Here is an 18,879-nt window from a genome sequence, read left to right as displayed (position 1 = left end):
TTATCACTAGATTTATTAGAAATTCCTTAACTTCTCAATCTAATATTCTATTTCATTACTAGGGTAGGATAATTAACAATAGGTCTGCTATTTTTGGAATTAGCACTTAATAAGAAAAGGGAGGAAATGGAAAATCATTGCTAGTTATACAAAAAGTTCAGTACTTTTACTTCGAAAATTCTGATTTCGTACCAGTACTTGATCATAAACATTAGGTCAGCTTGTTTTAGGAGTAGCAATTTATTATAAAGGGAAAAAGTGGAAAATCTTAGCTAGTTTTACTGAAAGTTCCGTATTTTGAGTTTTACTGTACTAATTTTATGTCAGGGCTGGATCATACACATTAGGTCAGCTTGTTTTAGGAGTAGCAATTCATTATAAAGGGAAAAAATGGAAAATCTTAGCTAGTTTTACTGAAAGTTCCGTATTTTTGGTCTTACCATATTAATTCCATGTCCGGGCTAGAATGATGCACATTAGGTCGATTAGTTTTAGAAGTAGCAGTTTATTAAAAAAATGAAAAATCTTTGCTGCCTTATTTAGAATTTTATTATATTCTCGTTCTAACATTCTATTTTTTGTCTGGCGTTAATCAAACACCTTTGCTCGGCTAGTTTTTGTCTTTGCAGTTCACAAAGTAATAATTTACTAGAACTTAGTGCTATTTTTATTCTTTTGCAGTTTTTATGTATCCTGACATTAGAAAGGTGTCATATACTAAAGCCAGTTTTATGTGCAGCAAATAATATTCGGTTGTCCTGTAGTTTATACGTTTAAATAATGATACAGATAGATTTTTCTTTTATTCTATGAATTTAAATTTCAAGTTTTTTTATAATTACAATAATAATTAGGTATATTTATAATAATAATTGTAATAGTAATAATAATAATAGGTTAATTGAATATTTTAAAATTGTAGAATTAGTTTCAATGCTACTCAACAGAATGCGCTTGTGTTCACTTTTGACGTGTATGTAACTTTTACTAAAATAACAAATTAGTTATTTTTCCGTTCACTAGATATCTCTGGCATTAACTTTTTAGTAAGCTGTACTTAAAAACAAATTAATTCGCTAGGACTCAAGTGTTTGTCTTGAACTGTAAATCATTTTACACTTCGTGACCAGTGATTTTATCAAACTATATACCTAAAAATGTGTACCATCTAGAATAAAAATTGCCTAAAACTTCACCGAAATAATTATTAACCTGAGTAGTAAATGATTTTAATTGGAAATAAATGACAATAAAAGTTGGACAGACGTTTATGAAACCTTTGTTATTAATATTATTGGTCACTTATACATGTACTTTTTTATGGTTATATAATAAAGAATGCTGCTGCAATTAAAGTTTTTGATACAAACTTAATTCGTATTGGTTAATAGGGGGGCATCTGCCACCATCGTACAAAAAGGGCAAATCCTTGTGAAGCAATCTACGAGAGTTTACAGGAGTTTAAGAAGTACCTACACATGTGATGGTACGTCTTATACAATTTTGTTCATCTTAGAACTTATGATCAATCTAGAAGTAATTGATACTTCAAAAGTAATACAGAAAGGCTTCTAAAACTTTAGGTTTTCTGTTGAGGTATATACGTGCAATCTGTTGATAAAACAAACTTTCTGTATTCAATAGATTGCAGAAGATGAAGATAGAAATAACAAGGAGTGCCCCTCTGTAATTTATGTCCGTATTACAAATGTGTCATATTGCATTTGAGACTACGAGGTAATGATTTTACTGGGAATCTTAGGTGTTCCGATATATTTTCCAAAAATATCAAATTTATGATGATTAAGAAAATTACTGGGAGATTTGTAAGTCTACTTGCAAAGTTCTTCATCAAGAATTGCAGAAAACATATGTTACTAGGTTGCGCTGATTATCTAATTTACTGATATAACTTGGTAAGTAGAAATGAATTCATCCCTTGACAGGGGTTAGTCGATGTTGACACCCATATTTGTTCAGTAAAGGATATAAAACAAAAGTTAATAAGTTAATTTGATGGGAAAAGTCAAATTTTTCAGTTAAAACTTATCTCAAAATGTGGCTGAGGATTAATGATCAAATATACGAGTACGATAACTTTATTATGCAAAGATTATAAAATATTTTGAGAAATATATATCTATGCATCAAATATTTTAAATTAAGCACAAATAACGTGAAAACTAAAATACATTTCCTTAAAATATTAGATATTATAGGCAACTAAAATGCATTCTTTATTGGTCGCGGCAATGCACCTATCGCATTCTTGAAGATACGATTTATTGATAAAATATATCTTATCTGTCCACTAATGCTAAAAATAAAATAATACAAAAAATTCATAATTTAATATCACCTAAAAGTTAATTAATTGATTTGGACAAATTTGATTTGGTATGATATTGGCCATGATTTTTTATAAAACTGTAATTTTTTCAAATGAAATGTATCAATTATTTCATTTATTGGCTATAATGGACATTCAGATATTTCAGTTAAATTAATACACGCAAATCTTATCTAGTTTCAATTACACCTCAGATTCTGAAACTGGATCTTGAATGATACAGTAAAATGAGAGTTAAGTAATTAAAGAATATTTAATAGTATAATCTGAGCTGTAAGATTTTATAAAATTTATAATTATTTGTAGCTTTCCACCATAACTGCGGAAATCAGGACCTATTTTATTCACAAATATTCGTTGCTACATTTTTACTAATGATTAATTCATACTTTTCAGCAGGAACCTACTTTTGCAGTAACAATACTTAATGATTTGTTTATAAAATTTTGTCAAGTTCAACAAAATCAATTCAGAAAATCCTTAAGAAGTAAATTTTTGTTTGCAACTTCTCAGAAAAATTGAAGTTCTGATTGCCATCAAGTAAAACAACTGCTCTCCGAACTTGGTAGTCCTGAAGAGATTTTGCAGGAAAAATAGTTGTTCTCAGCATTATCATCCAAAACAAATTAACTCATTTACACATAATAAATTTCCTCCTTCAACATTTTCCTTCATTTGTGAACACGTTAAGTCTGTAAATGAACGATTGTTAATGGGCGTTAGAACAGTATCTCTTGATGACTTCGTTTGGTCATTATAATCTTAGGTAATCTTATCATATGGTGATGATTAATTAGTTCCTTATATTTTGAAGAATGATACAAAGTTATTCAAAAACCCAGGAGAAGAAAAAGAAGAGTTTTCGAACTGCAGTTGTTAATTTTAAAGATATCTTAAAAAACAAGATCATAGACGTATAAACTGTAAAAAGCTTTTGTGACAAATTAAACGAATAATGCACAGTTAAATTTGTGACGTCTTCTCATTATCCTGTTGCTAACTCATTACCACTTTTTTCGAATTTAATTTGTTTATTTATCCAACAGGCTGTAGGTTGATTATTATCAGCGAAACCTCTTATTAAACAGAATCAACTGGAACTCTTACTAACAAATAATAGGGAGTGCATCAAAATTATCTTGGAAGCCAGTTTGCTAAAGATCTTTAATGAAATGAGACATAAATTATCTATTTGGTTTCCTTGAGTGTTTTTTTACACGAAGTTATTGTTTAAAGATTGTACAACTTGCTGGTAATAACGCTTAGTATGCTGAACAGTGTGGGCTTACCAGAGTTGCAATAAATCATGTTATTCAAGTAAACCACAAACTTACCTGGCTAATAATAATTTAATAGGCCACTGTAATAAACTCAGCTTATCATTTCATTCAAAATTTAAGCATAGAAACTCTATACCTATATGCCCTAACAACTAATATTTTGTTTCCATAACTATTTTTGACCCCAAGTTGGGAACTGAAAAAGTTAATTCCCAAGATGAAAATTTCACTTCTTTCTACATGAGAACAAACTACTATTATTTTTAAAACACTTAAGTTTAATAAAGTGTCTAAAAACTGGTTAGCAAAAAAATTGTCAAGTAGTTGACAAGTTATGTATTTGGGAATCTATGTAGAAAAAGACCTCACCAACAAGACAAGAAAACTTTCTAAAATCTACACTGTTTAGTACAAATATAAATTGAAAGTACAAATAAAATATGCAGAATAAAAATATATAAACCATTTTGTATTGAAACTGTTGTTTGTAGCTATTGTATATTTTAAATCCTTTCAATTTCTACTGTTCTCAGATCCACAAATTTTTCTCAAAATGTAACTGAAACGTCATTAATACATGATTCATTTCTTCAAATTTTCGCTTTCCTTAATTACTTTATGTTATTGAATCCTTTCAGTCTGAAAAGAAGGAAAAGGTAATCAAGATAAGACCTGCTCGAAACATTACTAGTTGCTTTGTTAGTGGTTCATACAGTTTCAGTTAGGCGTTTACCTCAACTCATAGATTTCGGTTTCAAGTCCATCTAACGTCCTTAGATTTTCTCAAGAAAAAAAATGAAATAACTAATGTCCTACATTTTTCTGCAATTTTGTGTATCTTTTGCGTATAAACGAAGCACCTTGTGGGATGTGAGCAGCATATCTTTTCAAGTACGCGAAAGGGTAAGGAAATTATTGATACAGGATATTTAAAACTACTAGGAAAACTCTTTTATTCAAAACTACTAGGTCCTACTTACCAGGTCTCTTGCTTATCTCACTCTGTCTGCTAATAGTTTTCTTTGTGATAAATTAGACGATGCTTTTTCCACTTCTAATTTGAAGAATTCTATTGATTAAAATACACTAGGTAAACAAAAAAAGAAATGATTTTCATGTATAATTTTTAAAGTGGTTTTATTATGGTAATTTAGAAAAAATGTGTACAATAAAATGATAAATGTAGAGCACTCATGTCTAAGCCGTAAGATTTAAATGATCCATGAATGGCGCCATTATAGGTGAAACGATCTGTGAAACAAAGTTTAAATATAAATTCAAATTTTCAAAACATTCATTACAAAAATATTAAAATTATTTAAAACTGATTTTTTTAAACTCATTTATTATAAAACAAAGTTCAATTAGGAAAGAAATTTAGTCCTCTCAAATTTACACGTTTAAAAAATCTTTCGTCTAATTTTAAATTATTAAATGCTAAAAGTAATTAAAATAAATAATTTAATCTAATATTAGTTTTAAAATTAAATAAATTTCAAAAAATGAAATTAGTTCCTCTTCCTCTATCTTACCCCATTGGGCCAGTCTACGTCGGAATCCTTTTTGTTAAAGTGCTATTCAGTGCAATAAGTGCTTCAATTTTTTAATAAAAAGTAAGTAATTTATAGAAACTTTTATGTAAAACATTACTTAAAGAATTGTAACTTAAAACAAAACATTAAGTGTAATTTATTTTGCTGAATTATTAAATAAGAAGATTCAAAATTTTGGTTTCTTCCTGTAACTGATGGCGAGAACTTTTAAGAGAATAAAAGATATTTCAAATCAACAAAATTATTCAGTCAAACTTATAATTATATTTGCTTACTTAATCATTAGTTTTTTTACTTAAAACTACTTTAAAAAAATAAAAATTAATTTGGAGGCCGGCAGCTAGAAGACTTTCAGAATTCATCATGGCCGTTCATTAACTTTAATTTTTAACTTATTGCTTATGGCTTTTTAACTTATTACTTATAATTAGCATTATTTCATTTAAAAAGTCTATTATTGATCTATGATATGTAAGCTTTTCCATGTTTTAGTGTTGAACATTTATCTAATAAGTAAATTATATTAAACAGTATCAGAAGTTAAGTAAGTAAACTAGGGTATTCAATTGAAATGAGAATATTATCAGAGCATTAATATGAACTATCGGTCTAATGATATTATTGTTTCTAATAGCTTAAGAATCGGATTCACTTATGAATGCAAACTCATTTATGGATAATTTATTTTCAGTTTAACCAAAATATGATTTAATGTATTATGAAAATGCAGCCAAGGAAAAATATTAATCACTGCAAAAATTTGAATACACTTCTGTACCCGAACTATTTAGTTTTAGGTGTTGAATTTCCTTTCATTAAGATACCTAAGAAAAGAATTACAGACTTACCGAACTGAATACATTGATAAAGTTTTTAAAGTTTTTTTATTTTATTTTTTATTTAATTCATTTTTCATAATGAACTGATCTAGGCTTTATGCATTTATCACATTTAGGGACTTTTAAAGTTCCTAAATTCTGAATAGCACTCGTTAATCAACATTTATATTTTAAATGTTTCAATGTATTAATAAAACATGATTGATGTAAGGTGAAGATTCGTAAAAGACATTTGGTGAAGCTTTTACGGTATTGCAGAAGTATCTTCAAAATTAATGATGGGAAACAGTAGTTTTTTTTAATCTTAGTAAATTTTAGAATTTAAATTCTTTAAAAATGTCCTTTAATTAAGAAATTAAGATTTTTTTTCTAATTACAGGTGTGTGCAGTGCTGTGAGTGAGTGACTTTTTCTGTCAGTGTCAGTTAAGCTCACTGGAGAATGTGATCCGTATTTCAAAGAGCAAAAAAAAGTAAGTTTTAGTAATTTTAGTTCCCTTAATAAGTAAAATTTCTAATAAATGCTTATTAGAAAACAAATAACTTTTAATTGCAGGTGTCAGTGTTAAGTGTTGTGTCCAGTGTTTTGGTCCTGTATTCTTATGAAATAGTTGGGGTCTTCACTCATAATTTCAACAAGTTTAAGGTAATACAATATGTTTATTTTGGATTTCTGGCCAGGAATTTATGAAAAATCTCCACTTACCTCACGAAATAATTTAGCATTTCAAGATGAATAACTATTTTCTTTTATCGCCAGCAAACGATATAATTTTCTTTTTTCTTAATGCTCTAATATTGCAAGGAATACAAATAAGAAATTAACCGTGTGTTTGAACACAGTTGACTAAGATTATTCTAATTCTGTACTTTTACTGCTCATACACAGCACATAAGTTATCTATTTGTACACCCGATAAGAGTTTTTTAAACCGACATTATTTACAATTTTAAAACTTATTTGCAAAATAAAAAAATCACATGTTCACAATGTTTTTACTTCACCGAATATTGTATTTTGTTTGGCATGTCTTATGGCATTTTTGCTTTCAGCATTTTTCTATGTAAGATTTTAAAGATGAGATAAATTACCTCCTTTTAAGCAATTTTTAAATTCAATTATTGTCTTAATCAACAGTTGCAAAGTGAAGTGGCACCTCTCATTGATAGCAGCACAATTTTTAACCTCTCATTAACATGAATTGTTATTAATACACATGATAATAGTTTATTTCTTATTTAATGACCAGTGCTGCTGCGAGGGTATAAGGCACCTTTGTGCAAAACAGATTTCTGCGCCCCCCATATGAAGTTTATAAAAATTAAGGAATAATAAATATTCCGAATAGGTAACTTAAACTCACAACTTAGTTATTTTTAACTTTGCAAATTTTGTATTTTACTAAAACGAACAAGACCCACACACATATAATATAGAATTTCCATTAAAAAGGGCCAAATGAAATAAACCAAAATAAAAAATACATATCGTTAATTTAATCTTGAATTTTTTAAGTTAAAATTATTTTGGAAAAGAAAGTAGGTTAAGAGGACATTTATTGCCATGGGTCCTTCTTGAATTGTCAAAAAAGAGTATGCAAAGGCAATCGTGCAGGTTTCCAGTTTGAGTTATCACTGAAAGCACATTTTGTTAAAGTCCTCCTCGGCTTTTACACTTAAAACTTACAATCAAAATTTACCAACTGCAAGTACCACATTACTGAATGGAATTTTCTTATTTTTGAGTTTTCTCCAACGATTTCCTTTAAACTTTGTATTAAAACTGTTCGGTAGGATTCTCTTTAACTTTGACAGGATAAACAAATAAATAGTGGTTCCATTAAATGCAATACATTTTAATTCAACGCGCCGTCCTGCTCTTACTCTTAGTAAGAGGAAGAATTGCAAACATGCCCGTTTTAAGCCACTTGAACCTATTTTCGTGAATGAAGTATCATTATTTTTAAAATTTCAAGTATTAGGGAGTCTCGAAGCAGTACTAGGAGAGTACTTCTTTTAATAGGGGAGGAGTTAGCCTTATATATGAGTGTGTGGCGCCTTCTGAAATCAATTTCTCTTTCCCTTTTCAAGAAGAAATTTTGTAATCGAAGTGATATTTCTTTTATACTTCTTTAGGGAGAGTACAGTACAGTTTTAGTTCTTTTACCCTTCTTTAGGGAGAGTACAGTACAGTTTTCGTTCTTTTACCCTTCTTTAGGGAGAGTACAGTACAGTTTTCGTTCTTTTACCCTTCTTTAGGGAGAGTACAGTACAGTTTTAGTTCTCTTACCCTTCTTTAGGGAGAGCCTGTAGTTACAGTCTCATTTCTCTGATCCTTTAGGAAGAGTCCTATATTCACAATTTATTTCTCTTCCACTTCTTTAGGGAGAGTACTGTAATCACGGTAATTTCTCTGATCCTTTAGGGAGAGGTCTTGTAGTAACAGTTTTATTTCTCTAACCTTTAGGGAGAGTTTTGTAGTTCCAGTTTTATTTCTCTAACCTTTAGGGAGAGTCTTGTAGTCCCAGTTTTATTTCTCTTACCTTTAGGGAGAGTCTTGTAGTCACAGTTTTATTTCTCTTACCTTTAGGGAGAGTCTTGTAGTCACAGTTTTATTTCTCTTACCTTTAGGGAGAGTCTTGTAGTCACAGTTTTATTTCCCTTACCTTTAGGGAGAGGTCTTGTAGTCACAGTTTTATTTCTCTAACCTTTAGGGAGAGTCTTGTAGTCACAGTTTTATTTCTCTTACCTTTAGGGAGAGGTCTTGTAGTCCCAGTTTTATTTCTCTTACCTTTAGGGAGAGTCTTGTAGTCCCAGTTTTATTTCTCTTACTTTTAGGGAGAGTCTTGTAGTCACAGTTTTATTTCTCTTACCTTTAGGGAGAGTCTTGTAGTCACAGTTTTATTTCTCTTACCTTTAGGGAGAGTCTTGTAGTCACAGTTTTATTTCTCTTACCTTTAGGGAGAGTCTTGTAGTCACAGTTTTATTTCTCTTACCTTTAGGGAGAGTCTTGTAGTCACAGTTTTATTTCTCTTACCTTTAGGGAGAGTCTTGTAGTCACAGTTTTATTTCCCTTACCTTTAGGGAGAGGTCTTGTAGTCACAGTTTTATTTCTCTTACCTTTAGGGAGAGGTCTTGTAGTCACAGTTTTATTTCTCTAACCTTTAGGGAGAGTCTTGTAGTCACAGTTTTATTTCTCTAACCTTTAGGGAGAGTCTTGTAGTTCCAGTTTTATTTCTCTAACCTTTAGGGAGAGTCTTGTAGTTCCAGTTTTATTTCTCTTACCTTTAGGGAGAGGTCTTGTAGTCACAGTTTTATTTCTCTTGCCCTTCTTTAGGAAGTGCCTTAACCTAAAAACATAGATCGATTTTTAAACACCACTTTTTTGGGGCCTGAAAATGGATATTTATAAAGAAGTCTCGATATCGACATTTATCATACCTAATAAGAAAAAGAAACAAATGGCAATTTTAAAATTCCACTCACACTTTAAACTTGTAAATTGATTTAGAAAAATTTATCAAGTTCACCTGAGAATACTACAAAATCTAAGAAAGGCATTTCATGAGTATTTAGTTATTGCAACGGAAATATATTGAGGTGAAATAAGTAATTACGTCGCTTTAAAAAATAAAAAATAAAAATAACGTTGACTACTAGTTTAGTTTTTCAATAACTATTTCTATTTCTGCAAATAATAGTGGAGTAAGCAAATCATATTTGCAAGATTCTGTTAGATTTGCTAATTTTTCTGGTATCTTAATGAAAATCATGTTAAAGCATTCTTAGCACTTCCGGTCACGCGATGGCCTTCAAACTGAGAATTTTAGAAAAATATTTGATCAAAAACATTATTAATTAAGGGCGATTGTCAAAGTTTATGTAGCCATTTAATGTACCGTTGAAACCGTTAAGGGAAGAAAAAGGTGTTGACTAGCCTTCTTAAATTTATTTTCTTGGCAAAATGTTCTAATTTAAAAGTGATAAAACTGATGTGTTCATCTGTGTACTGCTGCGTATAGCGCTTTGGCCTAGGGGCTCCGTGCCGTCCAGAGCCCCGCTAAGTGTAAAAAAAAAAAAAAACACCAAAAACGGAAGTGAATAAATAGTGAGGAAGAAAGTTTATATTACCAATTTTAGAAATAATTTTTTTTTCTAAATTTATTTTATTGCCAAGCTTGAAACTAGGTTATCTTCATTAACAATTATTTAGGTTTTTCTTATTATTAATTATTATCCTTATTCTTGAAGGGAAAACATTTTAAAATAGACCACTTAGTATGTAAAACGAAAGGTCAAAAGACACAACAACCTTTAAGGTTAACACCCATAATGTAAAACAAATTTCAATTGTTAGTAAGTATAAGCCTTGACGATGACCTAGTCCCAATGTCGAAAACTAGGCAATAAATAATACAAATTATGACTGAAATTGGCAATAATCTTTGTTTTCCTCTTGGATAAATGAATCAGTTACCAACCAAGATGTACAATCCTATACAAAATAAATAATTTTATTTTTAAGCGCATTTGGTTATTATTTACTGTTTATCATACATTATAATAAATGTTACCGGCAGAATGTGCAAGCGTCGCATTTTATTTACTGCTAAAATTTCTCACCGATTTAGGCACTTTATTTCTCATACTCATTTTATAAAATTTCTATTGAGAAAAAGTAACTAGTTTTCCAAATGAAAATATTAATTAAAGACTATAAAGAACCAAGAAAATTTAGTCGGAATTTCAAAAATAAATCTCAGTATACAGAAATAAGAAATAAAACAGCATAACCTTATGATGTGTATTTAATGTTTTAAGCAAGTTGTCTTTTTATAATGAAGCAACTGATTATTTTGGGATGTCCGGAAAATAATGCAGGATTATGGTTTTAAAAGAAAAAAATAAAAATTAATGATTTATAACTGTTTTTATTAATCAAAATAGTCTCCATTACTTTCTATACATTTTTGCCAACGTGTGGGTAACTTTTCCATACCCTCTGTATAGAATTTGGAATCCTTAGAATTTATAAATCCAGAATACACATTTTCTAATTTTCTTTGGTCAATAAATTTTTTATTTTGTAAATAGCGGTCCAGGTGTCAAAAAAAATGGTAATCAGTAGGCGAGAGGTCTCCGGTGAGTAGGGCGGGTGTGGCAGAGTCTCATAGCCAAGCTCCAACAATTTTCGGGAAGTCAAACGTGAGATATGTGGCCGAGCGTTGTCATGCAACAGAATGGGCCCCTTTCGATTGGCTAAATATGGCTTCATTCTTGCCAATTTTAGTGCATTAAGTCAATTTGGTTACAATACGATTCAGCAATGATGGTTTCGCCAGGATTCAAAAAGCTGTAATGAATCAGACCAAATGAAGCCCACCAAACATGAGTAAAATATCACCTTTATTTGATGATTTGGGGGCTTTGGAAAATGTCGTGCTGCTTCTCCTCTGTCAAACCACTGTCCAGAGCGTCTGCTGTTGTCGTAGACGATCCACTTTTCATCGTTAGTCACAATTCTGGACAGAAAAGGATCGCTGTTGTTTCGACAAAGAAGTGCAGCACACATACTGCTCATCTTTTTTCGCGGACGTTTAATATATGAGGAACCCAACTTTCAAGCTTTTCACCTTACCAATCGCCTTGAGATGGTCATCGACGGTTGATTTGCTGACTTCAAGTTTCCCTGCCAGTTCTTGAACAGTTGTTATGGGATTTTCTTCCACCAAAGCTCGGAGAACATCGTCATCAAGGGCAGAATTTCTTCCAAGGCCTTCTTTGTCTTCAAGACTCAAGTCTCCCACTCGAAATATCTGGAACCACCGTTGTAAACAGTGCACTCACCTTTACTGCCTTCCACCCCCAGACATCGTTGATATTTCTGGCCGTTTGGGCACCGTTCCGGCCGGGTTTAAACTCGTTAAACAAAATTATGCGAAAATCACGCTTTGACATCTTAGTAAAGACTGAATTATTTCCAAGTAGTAAAATGTTACAGAGGTAAACAAACATTTTTGTTTGAAAGAGGATTAATAAGTGTTTACAATTTATAAAAGTCAAAAGTCCAACAAAAATAAACAGTAGGATGAAAAATTAATGCCAGTTTCAGTCATTATAAACTTTATTGTGCCGAGCTTTAGTCCTAGGGACTAGGTCATCTTCAGGGCTAATTTACAATATGCTTTTTTACATCATTAGAGGGTTGGTGTGTCTTCTTTCTTGTCTGTTCATGGACTGGAAGATGGACCTAGTCTCTAGGTGGAAAGCTCGGCGTAATAAAGTTTATAATGACTGAAACTGGCATTAATTTGTTCATCCTATTGAAACTATGATTCAGTCACCAAAAATAATGAACAGTAAAAATAAACAGTTTACTATTTGGAGGGGTATTTTAAAGAAAACATAAAATTCTGCATTATTTTCCGAACAACCCAATAATTGGTAATTCCATTTATTTATCTGCTACTGAAATTAACTTCTTGGGAGATAGCGAATATTAAAACACTACTTGCCAAAATGTTTCTCAAAAATGACTAATCTCTCTGTAATCTTAGAAGAAACCCAGCCTTTAAATAAAAAGCCTAAATATTAGCATGCTTTGTGCTTAATTTTAATCGAAAAAATAGTCGTATTAACTAGCATTTTAGGTTATTCGTTGTATTTTTTAAAGTAACTAAGCATTAGACGAAATGGCAGGATTTCATAATCTGCCAGTAACATGTATAGACAATTTATTAAGTTAGATCCCATAAGAGCACCAGATTTTTCTTTGAATTTCACAAATTTCTTGAAATCTAAATGATGTGTTCTTCGGTTCTCGTTTCTACGTTTTGGCGACAGCTGAGTTCAAAAGAATGGTCTGTCAGTTACCAACTATCTCAAAACTGAAACTTTATGTTTGTTTTTGGTCTTACTCAGGATATCTCATGTATCTTTTACCGGAAGTATAATTTTATTTTTGTTTTTTGAGTAATCAAAATCTCAATGGATAATTGATATAAGTTTTGATTAAAAATCGTTAATCGAAAATGTGATTTTACTGAATGTACGTTTCATTTTCTCCCAACTGGCTTCATCGATTTTCAAATACTTTGCTGCAATTTAAAAGACCTATAGTCAGAAGCTCCCGTTGTAATAATATGGTCTTCATGTACAATATGGTGTTTTTTTTCGATAGAATGCCTTTCGTCTAAGAATTTATTATTACATGTTCTATAATTTGAATAAAAGAGATGTAGATCTACAACTTTTTTATAAGAATTCACATAAAATTTAAATAAAAATTACTTTTGTGAAGCTCGGAAGGAATTAGCTACGAGGTTAGTGCAGTGAATTCCCACGCGGAGATCTCAGGTTCGAGTCGTTAGGACCTTCTCTTTGTAGCAGCCTTTTACCTTATTGTTCTGGACGGACACTGCTGTGACAATGTCCGGTGGCCAGGGAATCACTGAAAATGGACCCAGGCTCCAATGACCTCAGAATTTAATGCGCCTTGATTTAATTTTTTAAAAGCTTCCTGAAATAATTGTCCAGCCAGATCTTTGTCTGTCTTAATCGTCTGGAGGACGCCACAGCATCCTCCTCCATGTCTTGCTGGTATGCCCGCTTCTTTATTCCCCATCACGCTGACATCCAAAGTAGAGGGAATTTATTTTCATTCCGAGGTCATAGAATTTCTTTAAGGCCAATTCGTACCATTGTGCTACGGTTTGAATGTCCGCAAGGAAGATATCGGGAAATCATCCTATAGGTTCTGTATAGACGCTTAGCTCCAGTCCCTTCGGGAGTGCTGACCTATCCGTGAACCTTATTAAGGCTTGTTTTTAATGCCAAAAATAGTGAATTCACTGCTCCATTCCATCCCAAACCATGATCTGATAAAACATGATTGGCAACTTGGCTGTTGGAAGGCATTACTATTTCTTGGTCCCGATGTTTCCTGTGAAGTTTAAACTGAATGTACCATTGTACTATTGCTTGAATGTCCGCAAGGAAGATATCGGGAAATCATCCTATAGGTTCTGTATAGACGCTTAGCTCCAGTCCCTTCGGGAGTACTGACCTATCCGTGAACCTTATTAAAGCTTGTTTTTAATGCCAAAAATAGTGAATTCACTGCTCCATTCCATCCTAGTTGCTCCTCAACAAGAGGAATTCTTATATCATCTCTAGATAAGTTCTATAGCGAGGAGCTGACAGACAGCGATATCCACACCCTGTTCCAATGCACCCGAGCAACACAGTTGGTTCTAATGGGATGAAAAACTTGTCCTATAGGTGCGGTTCGAAAGTACACAGTAAATCTGACGACTAACACAATTTAGGCGGAAAGTCAGCTGTAAGAAGCAGCTTACGTTGCAAATCACAATTTATTTATTAATTTAAGGCGCGAAATCTAAGGCTCATTGGCGCCTAGAACCTCCGCAATGTTCTGCCAGCCTCTGAAAACCTGTAGTATCGCTTTTTATTATTGGAAATAATAATAAAAAAAATGAATTTAATAAAATTAATTTTGAATGAAAATTCTCAATTTTTGTGGGGAGGATTTCAGAAGGGGGCGTCAACTGGTTAAGTTTAGTGGTGGGGGAAGGAGCGCGCGGTCTGGCGGCGTGACTCCAGTTGTTACTCAGAGCCGGTACTGTGAAAACCGTGGATATATTGAAAAATTTATTATTTTGTTTAGACCGCGTTCTTTTTTTTATTATTATTATTTATTTTTTATTATCGCTCGTGAATTTTTACAATAATAAAAAGCGAGCCAGTGATTTTCTTTTAAATTAGAAGCCTAGAATAAATAGATAGATAAAAAACTTTTCGTCCAAATAAACAATTTCCGACAATGTCTACAATAATTATTGTACAAGATTCAACGAGATGAATTCCAAGTTATTGTTTGCTTGGTTACCAACAACAGCAACAACAACAACTACATCAACATTGAAGATATTTGACGAGAATACTTCTTGCTGTAGGCATTATGTCACGACGGAAACAGAGCAATCCAAAGCCACTAAAAGGTTGACTATAATTTATTTTGTATTTTGCTGCATTACCTTGTTGTATTGTTTGCCTTGATTCCTGTATTGGTTATTTTCTCTCATTTTAGTTTTATGATTTTGAACTTTTTTTTTTTGGTTTTATTTAACCATAAACTACAATAACCTATAAATACTCTTGAGAATTACGCTCGAAGGTAAAAAAAAAGACAAACTTAGAAACAAACAGACATAAATAATATTTAATTTAAAATAGAAAAGAGAGCAGAAAGAATGCGCTGCAAAGAGTACGGGGGCAGCATAAAGCCGTTATCTCTAGAGCCTATCTCAATTCTTATCAGATCAGATAGCACAGTGGCCGGTCTCTGTTATCTCTAAAACCTCTTTTCTGTATTATGGGGTACGCCGTATATTAACTTTATCTTCCTCTTCACAACTTTATATATATATAGTATATGGGTACATATGAAGTAATATAATAACAATACACAGAAAAAAATATGTATAAGTACATACACACAACACAAACATATAATATAACAATAGGTGCTTTAATTTTAGCATATAAAACTTTCCTAGCCTAACCTTCCTACAACCCACAATGCTTGAAATTACCTTCCCTTTAAACTTCATATAAAAACCAGAACATAAAAAAACAAAAAAAATTAATTTAACTAAATATCGTACCAAGATATTTTTTGTGTTTGCATTTGCTTTAAAAAACCAACAGTACCATTGGGTGCGTTAAGTGTTCCGTTTTCTTTTTAAAGTACAGATATTCTTCGTTAAAATAATATTCGATTTTAACTTTTTTTAAAGTGCTGAATCCATAGTTGCAGTTTATTAGCAGGAATGCTTAAAGAAATGTTGCTCTTTTTACTTAATTATTTGGTTGTTGTTATTCATTGTTCCTTTGATTTGGTGTACTATTAAGAAAAAATTGTTAATTAAAATTCAATTTCTTAGTTAATAATTAAAAGAAAAAAAAACATTGTTTTACGTTTCATAATTTTATAACATTAGATTCCTTAAAAAAATAGTATTAAAACTAGTTTTGTCAAATAATCTTTCAACTAATCGTTAGAAGGTTGAAACCACATGGTTGAACTAAACCGCACTATTGTTCTTCAAACCTCATCCGTTTTATCGTGGCTTGGTTTCTTTCTGATCTGCTTCTTCTTTAGACACGTAGTCCTGTAGAGATACATCCACATGAGCTTCCGTCACATTATTTATCTGACTGATATCCTCAATTTTTTTTTGATGACTTAAAATCTGAAATAGCTGTACATGATGGAATACAAGGTATGGTGATTTAGGGAGGTGAAATCCGATGATATTGTTACAGTTGAGATGGTAATTATTGTGTTCGCCTGTTACCTACTCACACGCGCCCATTTAATAAACTTTCTAAAAGAAGTCAGTGTAGATATTAGGTTTACTACTATTTTTATAACAATTAATAAAAATACTTTTTTCTCACAAATGGTAAAAATTCTAATGAATGAACCATTCATATCACTTATCTTACAACAGTTCCCAAGATGCTCTACAAACTTGCGACTTTATAACGTTAGTTGGCCTAGCAATATAGGTTCGATAATAAAAGAATTTTTTTCACAGAGTTAACTTACCTCAATTTCATCTCAGAATTTCTATTTCCGTTTTTTTGAGAATTCGCTGAATTGAGTGGAATTTACGCTGAAGAACAAACTTTCAGATTCTCACGTTCAAATCAATTTCAAGGAAAAAAAAAAATCCACCCAATTGGTGTACGGATTTATATTTCCGGGGAAGCGATGCTCTTCGAATTCGGAATTTTAGCAGCAGTTTTTCATTACATAACGTTATACATTTTCTGTATGTAATTCTCATCAGCACTAAAGCGGTGAAACAGTAAAATTCAATGGAATGTCAGTGGTACGTGAAGCACCCTTCCCAAAAAGTGCCTTTATTCGAATTTTTTTTAGGAAATCTCAAAAAAGTGGGAGGGAAAAACCATTCAGCGATATTATAAGTAATCTTTGTGAAACATTAACTTTTGTCAAACGGGTATTGTATAACGAAATGTAATGTTTAAGAAGCTACATATCTGCAATTTTTCGTTTCTCTAGTTTTTAGACCAGAGTATTCACAACGAATATTCTAAAACTTTTCTAAAAATTATTTATTTGGACTCTAAGATCACATAAACATTTAAATATTCTATGAAAACCCTTCATAGAAAATTGGGATCGCTCGAAGAACCTCCAATTTAAGTGTAACGGAAAATATTAAAAATTGAACAATCAAAGTAATTAAAATGGAGGAATATTGGAGGCCAGATATATTTATTCCGTGATTAATTTCCTTATTATTTATTATTTTTACTGCAGCTATTATTCAGAGAGGATTTTACTTTTATAGCTTTTTTATTTATCTATTTCTTGCTAAAAACATTTTAACAGCTGTTATAAAAAAAACTAAAATAACCTACTTTGTCCAAGTGTTTAAATATCTTATTGTGTTTGAAACGTAATAAGCACATTTTCGTTTTTTAAGTATTTTAATTTTATAGTAAATAATAATATTTGTAAAAATAATCATCATTGTTTTATTGTAATTTGTACAAAGTAAAATTTAATTTGGTTAATATTGAATATTTTTTAAAATTTTGATCAACTGCTGAAGCCCATCTTTCTGCCAACGGCTGGATCCCCTGGCATTCTTTAGTTAAAACAAACTTCATGACTAAGTAATAGTTTAAGCTTATGTAAAGATATTTTCCTCAAAAATTTATGAAAAGTTTATCTCTAAAAAAATGTTTTCTATAAAAGTTAAAGCTTAAAAGTATAAAGAGATTCGTCAGTAATATGAAAAGAGATTCGTCGGTAATGTGTAGAGAGATTCGTCAGTAATATGTAAAGAGATTCGTCAGTAGTATGTATAGAGATTCGTCGGTAATATGTAAAGAGATTTGTCAGTAATATGTAAAGAGATTCGTCGGTAATGTGTAGAGAGATTTGTCGGTAATGTGTAGAGAGATTCGTCGGTAATATGTAAAGAGATTCGTCGGTAATGTGTAGAGAGATTCGTCGGTAATATGTAAAGAGATTCGTCAGTAGCATGTATAGAGATTCGTCGGTAATATGTAAAGAGATTTGTCAGTAATATGTAAAGAGATTCGTCGGTAATATGTAAAGAGATTCGTCGGTAATATGTAAAGAGATTCGTCGGTAATGTGTAAAGAGATTCGTCGGTAGTGTAGAGAGATTCGTCGGTAATATGTAAAGAGATTTGTCAGTAATATGTAAAGAGATTCGTCGGTAATGTGTAGAGAGATTCGTCGGTAATGTGTAGAGAGATTCGTCGGTAATATGTAAAGAGATTCGTCGGTAATGTGTAGAGAGATTCGTCGGTAATATGTAAAGAGATTTGTCAGTAATATGTAAAGAGATTCGTCGGTAATGTGTAGAGAGATTCGTCGGTAATATGTAAAGAGATTCGTCAGTAGCATGTATAGAGATTCGTCGGTAATATGTAAAGAGATTTGTCAGTAATATGTAAAGAGATTCGTCGGTAATGTGTAGAGAGATTCGTCGGTAATATGTAAAGAGATTCGTCGGTAATGTGTAGAGAGATTCGTCGGTAATATGTAAAGAGATTTGTCAGTAATGTGTAGAGAGATTCGTCGGTAATATGTAAAGAGATTCGTCAGTAGCATGTATAGAGATTCGTCGGTAATATGTAAAGAGATTCGTCGATAATGTGTAGAGAGATTCGTCTGTACAATTTAAAAAAAAAAAAATCTTTAAAGGAATGTAAAGTCCCTTCATAAAAATGTTAGCGGTAGATTTGACCGCTAACTTTCTGTATGTTAG

The 18,879-nt window shown here is 31.4% G+C and overlaps 1 protein-coding gene and 1 long non-coding RNA gene across 3 annotated transcripts in view; one reads left to right on the top strand and one right to left on the bottom strand.

The window, feature by feature from the left end:
- Positions 1 to 3,027: 3,027 nt before the first annotated feature.
- LOC141455473 (uncharacterized) lies at positions 3,028 to 7,254 on the bottom strand. Its single transcript, XR_012459295.1, has 4 exons — positions 6,727 to 7,254; positions 4,611 to 4,881; positions 4,094 to 4,269; positions 3,028 to 3,042 (listed from the first exon to the last, which is right to left on the bottom strand). It is a non-coding gene; the product is annotated as an uncharacterized lncRNA (long non-coding RNA).
- ush (Zinc finger protein ush) overlaps positions 5,184 to 18,879 on the top strand; it is a 357,628-nt gene continuing 343,932 nt past the window's right edge. The window contains exons 1-3 of one of the 2 annotated variants that reach the window (XM_074130554.1): positions 5,184 to 5,243; positions 6,402 to 6,493; positions 6,577 to 6,666. Coding sequence is in view for 1 of the 2 variants with exons in the window: in XM_074130552.1 (XP_073986653.1) it covers positions 15,001 to 15,040 (40 nt within the window). In the remaining variant the exon portion in view is untranslated. Of the gene's footprint in view, positions 5,244 to 6,401; positions 6,494 to 6,576; positions 6,667 to 14,650; positions 15,041 to 18,879 lie in introns of those variants that run through there. The other variant, XM_074130552.1, reaches the window with a different exon arrangement.

The sequence above is a fragment of the Rhodnius prolixus genome, unplaced genomic scaffold (genome assembly GCF_049639745.1).
Source record: "Rhodnius prolixus isolate KJV_2025 unplaced genomic scaffold, Rpr scaffold_4, whole genome shotgun sequence".
NCBI lineage: Eukaryota > Metazoa > Arthropoda > Insecta > Hemiptera > Reduviidae > Rhodnius > Rhodnius prolixus.
The sequence above is the reverse complement of the archived record's forward strand: the minus strand, read 5'-3'. Positions and strand labels throughout refer to the sequence as shown.